The sequence below is a fragment of the Manis javanica genome, chromosome 3 (assembly GCF_040802235.1).
Source record: "Manis javanica isolate MJ-LG chromosome 3, MJ_LKY, whole genome shotgun sequence".
Classification (NCBI taxonomy): Eukaryota; Metazoa; Chordata; class Mammalia; order Pholidota; family Manidae; genus Manis; species Manis javanica.
The window spans coordinates 98,418,911-98,429,063 of record NC_133158.1 but is presented as its reverse complement, the minus strand read 5'-3'; the positions used below and the strand labels follow the sequence as shown (position 1 = coordinate 98,429,063).

General features: G+C 34.9%; 1 protein-coding gene across 2 annotated transcripts in view; it reads right to left on the bottom strand.

Annotated features, from left to right (window-relative positions):
* Positions 1–595: 595 nt before the first annotated feature.
* LOC108393510 (multidrug resistance-associated protein 1-like) overlaps positions 596–10,153 on the bottom strand; it is a 76,984-nt gene continuing 67,426 nt past the window's right edge. For both annotated transcript variants that reach the window (XM_073231824.1, XM_073231825.1), the window contains 6 exons: positions 8,976–9,077; positions 6,473–6,616; positions 4,531–4,689; positions 3,136–3,302; positions 1,965–2,159; positions 596–1,671 (listed from right to left, as the gene is read on the bottom strand). In XM_073231824.1, coding sequence (XP_073087925.1) covers positions 1,542–1,671; positions 1,965–2,159; positions 3,136–3,302; positions 4,531–4,689; positions 6,473–6,616; positions 8,976–9,077 — 897 coding nt within the window. In that variant the 3' untranslated portion in view covers positions 596–1,541. The remainder of the gene's footprint in view (positions 1,672–1,964; positions 2,160–3,135; positions 3,303–4,530; positions 4,690–6,472; positions 6,617–8,975; positions 9,078–10,153) is intronic.

The window sequence follows — 10,153 nt, the reverse complement described above, 5'->3', positions numbered from 1 at the left end:
ATCAAGGGTAGCCAATTTCCCTACTTCTAATAATATAGATTAGTTTTTCATCTTTTAAAAACATCTGTATAAATAGAATTATGGAATCACATAATATTATTCTTTTATGGTTGCCTTCTTTCACTCATTATATTTGTGAGATTCATCCATGTTGTTTTCTGTAGCTGTTCATTCATTCTCATAGCTGTATTGAGTTTTATAGAGTTCCATTGTATGAATATACCAGTTTATCCAGACCACTGTTGATTCCCTATTAGAGTTTTGAATTATGCAGTATCTCTAACTGATTTAACATAGGTGTAAAGAGGCTAAAACATTATCTTTTAACTTACATTAATGAAATATCTATGTTCCTTTCTTACTGGAATTCAGCAGATATTATTCAATGGTTACTGAGCACAAAAAATAGTAGACACTTCAGAGATTATAAAGGCAACACTTTTAGTAGCTTACATTTCAATGGGAGGAGGCTTTAGATAATACAGGGTTTTATAATTTAAGGCAACTTTTCATAAATACCCCTAAGACACGTAGTAGGTAAAACAAAGTTGCATAGAAATGAGAAAAGGAGGATGAAATAAATAATTGATGGGTCTTAACATGTTAAAATATTTTATTAAAATCATCCTGAAAGGAAAATACTTTTAAAGTTTGAATACTTCAAATTTGAGGGGAAATTTGGAGAAATAATGTTTCCAATTCATAAATTGACTAAATGAAAAGCCTTGGTTAGTACTACAAATAAAGAATATTGTGAGTGTATACAATCCGATACATAAATCAATGTTAATCCAGCCAAAAAATTATGTCCCATAAAAATACTGTTTCTTTCTTACTCAAAGTAAATAGTACAAATATTATAAAATACTATTTTAAAATAAAGTACACCATAATATTCAGTTAATATATATTTACTGTTTCTAAAGAGCAGCTGAATAACTCAATATTTTTTCTGTGATTCATTCATTTTATATACTGTACAATAGCTCAACATATATTATATGTAGATAAATACCTGTATCTATCATATTATTCTAAAATGCCTAGTCATTAATTCCACAAACATTTGTTGAGTATCAACTACATGAAAGGCACTATGCAAGGAACCTGACATACAAACATGACTAACACTAGGTACTTGCATTCAAGTAGGTTTAGAGGAGAGAGAGACTAAAATAATTATAATAGGTATGGTCCCTGCCATGATACAGGTATGAGCATGGGGATGGATAGTGACAGCATAGAAGAATGGCATCTAGATCAGACAAGACGGCAGAGGGGAAATTCAGAGGGTGCTTCATGGAGAAGGTGACTCCTGAGTATTTAGCACTTCAGGCAATGTGGAGAAGGCAGCTATTCTAGAGGGCACGGATGTAAGAGAAAAGGTTAGGTACAGCCCAGGAAGGGTAGAACTATGGTGCTTATTGGTATCTGTGCCAACATGTAACCAGAGGCCTGCCATTGTGCATTTCTCCCCCATCATTTTTTAAAATACTAATCTATTTTTTTACTCAGTATTACCAATATACAGCTAAAACTATTTATTTTCTTGTCTCTGAGTCTTGTGTTATTCCAGCTTCTGTTAGCATTTCAAAGAAAAGTCCTTTCTGGTGTATCAAATTCTGTGGTGTTTCAAATTCTATAATCCGTCCATGTCCTAGAACGAGTACCCTGAAATGTGAAAAAAATTCAGTCAGGTCACTTACAATCAGTTTTCCAGCTCACTCTTTTGGTTCTTGTGAATGTAAAGTTTAAACGACTGTGTGAGTTATATGACAACTGAACTCAAGAAGAACACCAGGTTTTCTAATATTTTTTAGCATTACCATATTCCTCTAATTATTTTGGAAAATTCCTTCCTTACTATTAAAGAAAATTTTGTATCTCAGCACAGTTACAATTCCTTATAAGTAACAAGTGATTAGTGTGTTCAGATTTGCTTTATTTCTGAAAACAAAGCATACCTATCTGAATTAATGATAGAATGCAGTCTGTGAGCAATCGTCAGGATGGTGCAATCGGAAAACTCCTTCCTTATTGTGGTCTGCACCAAGTTATCGGTCTCAAAATCGATGGAGGCTGTTGCTTCATCCAAGATAAGAATTTTTGTTTTTCGAAGCAAAGCACGAGCAAGACAGATGAGCTGCCTTTGTCCAACACTGTTAAAAAAAAAAAGTAAAATTATTTCAACAGTGGGCTTTATGGTCACACACTTCCTGTTCCAAAATTCTGATTAAATTGTTATTCATTCTCTTTCTAACCCACACATTCATTCATTCTTTTAATCAAGAAATATTTATTGAGTGGTTACTGTGTGCCAGACACTCATCTAAGCTATTTATTTTTTGGAGATAGGACAGTGAAGAGAAGACACAAAAAATCTGTTTTTGTGGAGTTTACATTCTCATGGGGGAGACAAAAAATAAACAAGCTAAGTGAGTAAAATGCAAAGTAATAAGTAGAATTCAAGCACAGAAAGGGAGGGTTTAAGGTGTGGGTGTGGGGTAGACATTTTAGACAGATGTGCCAAAGAAATCCTCACTGAAAAGGTGCCTTTTTATTCGGGACCTGAAGGGAGGGGAGTGAGCCATGCAGATTTCCAGTGGAAACTTGTGCCTGGCAAAGGGAACAGCAGATGCAAAATCCCTGAGGTAGGCAGGATCTGGTCTGGCATATTCATGAAATAGCAAGGAAGCTGACGTGCTGGTGAAAGGCAGTGGGAGAGTAATCGAGAATCTACCCAGTCAGCAGTGCAGGACCCGTGTGTATGTAGCTCACTTTCTTTAGGTCTCTGGTTACACAAAAGGGACTATCATGACATCCAACAGCCATGAAGAAAATGAGCCCTTTACAATATATTTTTTAGGAAGAAGTCTATTTGAGTAGGAGTTTTTACAGAAGAAGATTCAATTAAATAGTGACTTTTCATACTGCATTGTTCCTTTTTTCCCCTTTATCAGTAGTTTTCCAGCTGGTGGCTGCTATTTTATTCCTTGTCTCTCTTCTCTGGAGGGAAATCAGCAATGGTGAGCTTTAAAGAGACCAAACAAGGTCCTTGCTGGATCAGAAGTGATTTCCCTTTGAGGCTAATTCAAGTTGCTGAAGAGCCTGGACTGAATAGCCTGGTGAGCTTACCTGAGGTTCTCGCCACCCTCTGTGATCTCATGCAGCAGCCTCTTGGGAAGGGACTGCACAAATGCTTTCAAGTGACACAGTTCCAGCACCTCCCACAGCTCACTATCAGAATACTTGTCTAGGGGATCCAGGTTCATCTGAAGGGTTCCAGAAAATAAAACAGGATCCTAGAGGAAAAAATAGTCACTGGTAATCTTACTGTCACATGAGGCATAGATACATTTTTAAAAAATCAGACTCAGAAAACTGTCAAACCTAATAGTTATCAAATTCATTTTACGTTGAAAAAAGCAGAAGGGAATCAGAAAAGCTGTAAGTTAGATGAAATCATTATAAGCTTCCTGATTCTTTTTCTCCTCCTCTTATTAACAATATGAACATCAACTATGACAATGGTGATGATAGCTGGCATCTAGTCAAGGATATGATATGATATAGAATTGAATAAAATAAATATATAGTATGTATATATTATCATTCAGCATACCAAATCAGAAAGATAGAAGTCAAAATTCCCCAAAAAATATAGTGAAGAAAAGAGATATTAGTCACTCCTCACTTATAAATAAATGCAAGTATAGTAAAATATAGTCTCACCAGGCATGTTGGTGTATTGGAAAGAGCATGGACTTGTCCTCAGAATTTTACTCAACCACTAGCCTCAGAAGGGGATCCCCTACCAGGATTCTAGATTTTACTCAAATATAGTATATTTATAGTATACTTGTAGTATATTTGGTGTATTTGTAGTATTTATACATATATATGCTTATACATTTATAGCATAAAAAATCTCAAGTATATATAAATACACTCAGTAAATATATTTATATTATTTTAATATATTTTTAGTAGATAAAATATATTTCATAAATGCTCAGCTGAAATTTCCCAAACTCAGCTGAGTAAGTCATCTTTGACTATAGAGTCATATTCTTGAGCCAATTTGCATATTTGTTAATGATCAAGTCCTCTGATGTCACAGATGGAAAAAATCCAAGGTCTTGGGAAAAAAGATGTAACTGAATTATTGTTCTGTTTATTTTTTTAATGTTCTAAACTTGAGTTGAAGAGTCAAAATCCTACACTCAAACCACTAAGTAAAAACCTCAGTAATTTTTTTTCTTCTAAAAAATACCAATGCATTTCAATCTGATCTCTTTATTCGAATTTTATTTGCATTTACTATTTTGAAATAAACGTGCAAAGTGAAATACTGGTTTTTCAAATAGATAAACACACAGGAAAAATGCTATCAATTATGTAGCAATTTTCTATAATACATTTTTAATGATCTGGCTTCCAAAAATGAGTTCATATGCTAGGAAAGAACACTTTAAAAAAAATGTTCACCTGGATGGAGTTAAGAAAGACTACTGGCAAAATAGTCTTTACCTGTGGTATAATATTAAGTTTGCCACGAAGGTCATGAAGTCCAATAGTTGATATGTCAATTCCATCAATAATAATTTTGCCTCCTGATCTTTCCACAATTCTAAATAGACAATTTGATAGTGTTGATTTGCCTGCTCCAGTCCGTCCCACAATGCCAATCTGTAATGAAATGACCATAAACAGTTTGCACTGTACTTTTTGTAATAGAACAGGGCCTTCTGCACTCACAACAAATAGGTTACGTGTTGCGTCAGTGGGATCTAATTTTGCCAACCGGAATAACCTTGACTGTTATGGAAGATGTCATATGACGCTAAGGATCAGTCTTTATCCACAGACTCCTTACTCACTGGTAAAGCTTGAGCTAATATGTGTATTTCCTCTAGTTTTTAGTAATTTAGTTACTGCCTAACTAGAGCAGCAGCTCCAGAAAGATCAGGTCATCCCTGAACGATCTTCCTAGCCTAACTATTATGGGTGTGGCCAAAGGAGACACTGATAATGGGCTGGTTTTCCTGGGACTTTCAAAATGAGGTTTCTCTACCCTTCCTCCCAGCCAAACACAAACAAGCAAGCAAACAAAGCTGACAGGAATCCTTTGCCAGATAGGCTATAAAAACTAAAGGAATGCCTGCAAATTTCCTTGGTGTATCAAACAACTACTGTATTAAAACTGTTGAGGGTGGCCATAGTTAATGTCTGAGGACCTTGGAGTCCTGGCCAAAACCATCAGCTTGTCATAAACATCCATGACTGCACATGTGGCTTTGACCATAAGAACTAAACCAAAGTCTTCTAGAGGCTGGTTCATGTCTTAGTGTTAATAGGAACACTAGGCAGAGAGAACATTCAAGCAATTGGTTTGTCCTAATAAAAAATCTTACACACTGTACCAGAAAGAACAAAAATATGTTGAATTAATTGGGTTAATCAAAACACCACAATGTTTTCATTTGTTCCAAAAATATTTCTGTCCTTGATGCCACTGCAGTGGACCTGAATTACAGGGTTAAAGAAAGAGATGGTTGGGGTTATAAATGACAGATTTCTGAAAAGAGGAAAGTGGGTCCTTGCTATTAATTTAAAATATTTCTTTTACTTATTTGTAAAATATCTTTCTGATTGGAGAAATAATATATTTTTGTAAAACATTTTGAGAAATATAGGAAAAAGTACAGAAGTAAAATCCCATCACCTGGAGAAAACCACTGTTTTATAATTGATTTCCCAGGATTTTTGCTAATGTGTATATCTATTTGCTTTTTTAAAACACAAAACTGATGTATTAGTAACAGTTTTGTATATAGCTTTTAACTAAGTTACATCCAAGCATTTTCCCATCTCACTAATAGTCGAACTCATAGTATGAGAGAATAAATGGCAGTTACCAGGGGCTGAGGGGTAGATAAAATGGAGAAATATTGGTTAAAGAGTACCAACTTTCAGTTATAACATGAGTAAGTTCTAGGGTTCTATTATACAGCATGGTGACTACAGTCAATAATACTGCATTGTACATTTGAAATTTGCTAAGAGAGTAGGACTCAAGTGTTTCTACTACATCCAAAAATAAATAAATATATAAAACCCTAGTAACTATGTGAGGTGATGGATGTGATAATTAATTTGATTGTACTAATCATTTCATTATAAGATACATATATATCAAACTACCTTAAATATATACAATTTTTATTTGTTAATTATACCTCAATAAGCTGAAAAATTATACTAAAATCATGTTTTACAATACAGTATAGGCAACTTCAAAAATATATTTTTTATTTATACAGGAAAAACTCTAAACACCAACCACATGTCTTTATTACTTTTATATGACATTTGAAGAAAGATCATCTTATATTCAATAACATACTTTGGCCATAACAATGAATGCATTCAGATAAAACAGAAAGTGGAACTTATAAAATATATATGGTACCTTCTCTTCTCCATGCGTCTGGAAAGTGATACCTTGTAATGCCAAACTGAGATTGTCTCGGTATCGAGCCTGATAGTTAATAAACTCCACTATCCCTTTATTTGGCCATTGTGAAGGGGGCCTTTTAGTCATTATCCAGGGTGCCTTAAAACAAAGAAATATTCTTTTAAGTCTAAATACAATTAAAAATACCTTTCTCTCTAATCGATAATTCCCAGGCATATAAACAAAAGCAATGAAGCAAAAGTGATTTAAAAAACAACACTTACAGACATTATGATTTTCTGGAAATAGTTTTAAATATTACCTACATAAATGTTCTCACCTAGTTATAAGAAAATCTCAGAAATAAATTTTTAGAGATAACCTGGCTTCCCATCTCCTATCAGGTTCTTAAGAAAATTCTTCTAAATCCTTGCAAAGTAGCCAAAGGTAACCTGCCTGAAATTTTAGCTGAAATGAGGACAGCTTGTCATTCATTCGTTCCCCAAATACTGAATATTTACCTATGCCAGTAGTGATTTAGTTGCTGGAGATTCAGCAGTGAGCAAAACAGATAAAAATTCTTGTCTTTATGGAGCGTACATGCTGGTGGGGAGACAGGAAGAACCACAAAGCCTGTCAAATGTTAGGTGACCATGAAGCTTTGAAAGACAGGAAAGAGGCAAGGTTAGATGTGTGCGGTGGAGTGACTTTAAGTATGGTGGTTAGGAAAGACTTGACTGTACATGATGAAGGAACAAGTCATATGCATATGGACTGCAGAGCTTTCCAGGCAAAGGGAACTAACTACATGTGCAAGACCTGAGACAGGGGCCTGCCTGACACACTGGAGGAAAAGCAGGAGGTAGAAGATGCAGAAGGGTGTGGTGTCTGGGCAGTGAGGCCAGGTGTTTTCACGAGGGAGGCATCACCAGTGTCAAACTGTGACAGGGGCAGGTTCAGTGGTGGCGGGATGGAGACTGGCCAAAAATGAATGAGAGAGGAAGGATAGGCAATTATCCCAAATAATTCTGCTGCACAGAGGGGTTAGAGAGGGATGAATAGGGTTATGTGGACAAATTTACTTCCTCCACATCACGAGTTTTTGCAACAGCATTTGTCACAACTTAAATGAAATTATATAAAGGTGACTTTTTAAAACAGACATGTGTGAGAAGCTTACTAAGCTGATAGACAGTGACTGTAATGGGACATATGGTGAGGAATTGATAATAGGGGGAGTGTAGTAACCACAGTCTTGCTCATGTGAACTCTGACCATAAGATTGTATACCAATACTGTAATAAAAAAAAAAGATGCGTGTACTTGTGTGTGTGCACACACACATATTATATTGTATTTTTCTATTATGAAAAGAATATATATTAAAAGCAAAAAAATTAGAAAATTAGAAAAATACATATATATATATATTTTAATATTTGTCAATTCATGGCAATAGGCTGAGCAAATTGCATATTGGTAACTGGAGACTGAAGAAGGTAGACTAATCTTTCACGAAATTGCTATGAAAAAGGAAGGTAAGGCCTAGGGAAAAACCCAGAAGAATATTCAAAGTTCAGGGAGGAATTGGAGGATGTAGAATGTATTTAGCATATTTATAGGCTGAGAGGAGCACAGGATCAGGGTGCTGAGATGTAGCAATTAGAGGCAGTGGTTAATGGAGCAAGGCCTGAGAGAAGACACAAAGGGATATCTCCCAAAATACAACTAGAAATACTGATTTTCGTTTGGAGGAGGGATGCCTCTTCCTCAGAGTTAGGAGCAAAAGAGGAAAATTTCATGTAGATTTAGATAACTTTTGAAGTGATTGAGGAAGATACAGACATTCAAGTCACCTTTAACATCTGCCCTGTTAATTCATGAAACCAGGAGGCAGAAGAAACCCAGATTAGTAAAATATGTAAATAACTCAAATATTATACTCTGTCAATAGTCTGATTCTTCTCCCTCCCCAACTATAGTTATTTAAAAGGAACAAAAGACTGATTTATTCTCCTCCTTCCCATCCACAGAGGCTAATGGTGAGCAAATGGAACAGAAGGAATAAACAGTAAAAGTGTACTTAATTTAAAAATTACACAATCAGACTTTAAATAATTAAGAGATGACTATATTAAAATACTTTTCTCATAGCAAAATCCTCACAAAGTTGTAATCTTTGTATTTCTACTCTACACTAGTAGAGGACAAGCTGCTGCACTGTTTAAAACCAGATGATCATATTTCATTTTTATGACAACTGAAATAGGGATGTCTCTTATAATGTATGTATTGCCCTAATTTAATTTAAAGTGTTGCTTTTTACATTTTAGTAGGATATATAATAACAGTGTATTTTATAATAGATTGGGTTTTAACTTCATTGAAATGCTGAATATTATAATATGAATTTGGGAATGCAAGTTTTGTTTAAAATTTATTATTTTAAATGTCAAATCAAGGTCCACTACCATATCTTTACCCTGCATCCATTTAATGTTTATTTAGGAGTGCTTACCTCTTTATGCATATTTTCATATTCACAAACTCTTTCAATGGAAACTGCATTGGTTTGAATTTCACATCCTTTCCTTACCCAAAAATTCAGAGACTGAGTAATCTGGGAGGCAAAAATCCGAAAGCTTAATGAATATTCTTTAATCTTTCACATAATATTCATAATACTTTATAAGGTTTTGCTTTTCAGGGTTTTCATAAACTTTATCTCTTATGATTACTTGACTTTAGAAGTAACAATATACATATATACATGTAAGTATTTCTTTAAGCATATTAAGTTCACTAATATCATAAGTATTTGTTATTTGGCAGAAGATAGAATGAATATAGTCCAATGTATTTCAAAGGAGTCCATGCTTATTGTCAGAAATGATGAATACCAAGGTTGGTGGGATATGCTTCCAGAAACGTGCACCCTAAAGGAGAAAAAAACATGCGCAATGTCGCCTTTGGCATTCCTCACTACCTCCTTCCATCAGAAGGTTCTCCTAACTTTCTGAAAACTCTGCTCTCTCTTTGCCTTACCCCCAAGTATAGGTTCTTCAAAATTGTTATTCAAACCTAAATTAAAAGTCAAAAAACTATGGTAATTCAGTTTTTTCTTGAGTTTGATTCCAAACTGAATGACAGCCAACCTTATCTGAACTGATGTACGGCTCTTTATTTATTTAACCCAGTTAGGGTGTACATTCACACATTTCACTGCAGAACAAGTGGTTTAATTATGGGATTCTGCCCCAGGCCCTGAATACATAGATGTACATGTTCTTTCGAGAAACCTAAATTATGAATTCTGAAATGCAAGTGACCTCAAGATTTTAGATAAGGAACTAAGGGTATGTGCCCAAATTATCTAGACTACCTTTTAAATAATGTAGAATTTTATTAAGCAGTTTATAGAAGTTTCTCTTTCATAAAGGAGTCATGAACACACTTATATCATGGGCTTTGAAGTATAATATAAAAACAGGGCTTATTAGGGAAAAACTTACAAGCAAAAAGAAGCAGAGCATATATTGTCCCCTTAGCTTGCCTTATCTCTCTGTTTCACTGGGCAAACTGGATGGACAGGCAAAGGTAGTGAGGGGCCTCCCCCTGTTATGCTCTCTAAATCTATAAGGATAGGAGAGCAGGAAACTTGCGGGTAACTGTGCGACAGCAGGAGTTCCCCAGGCC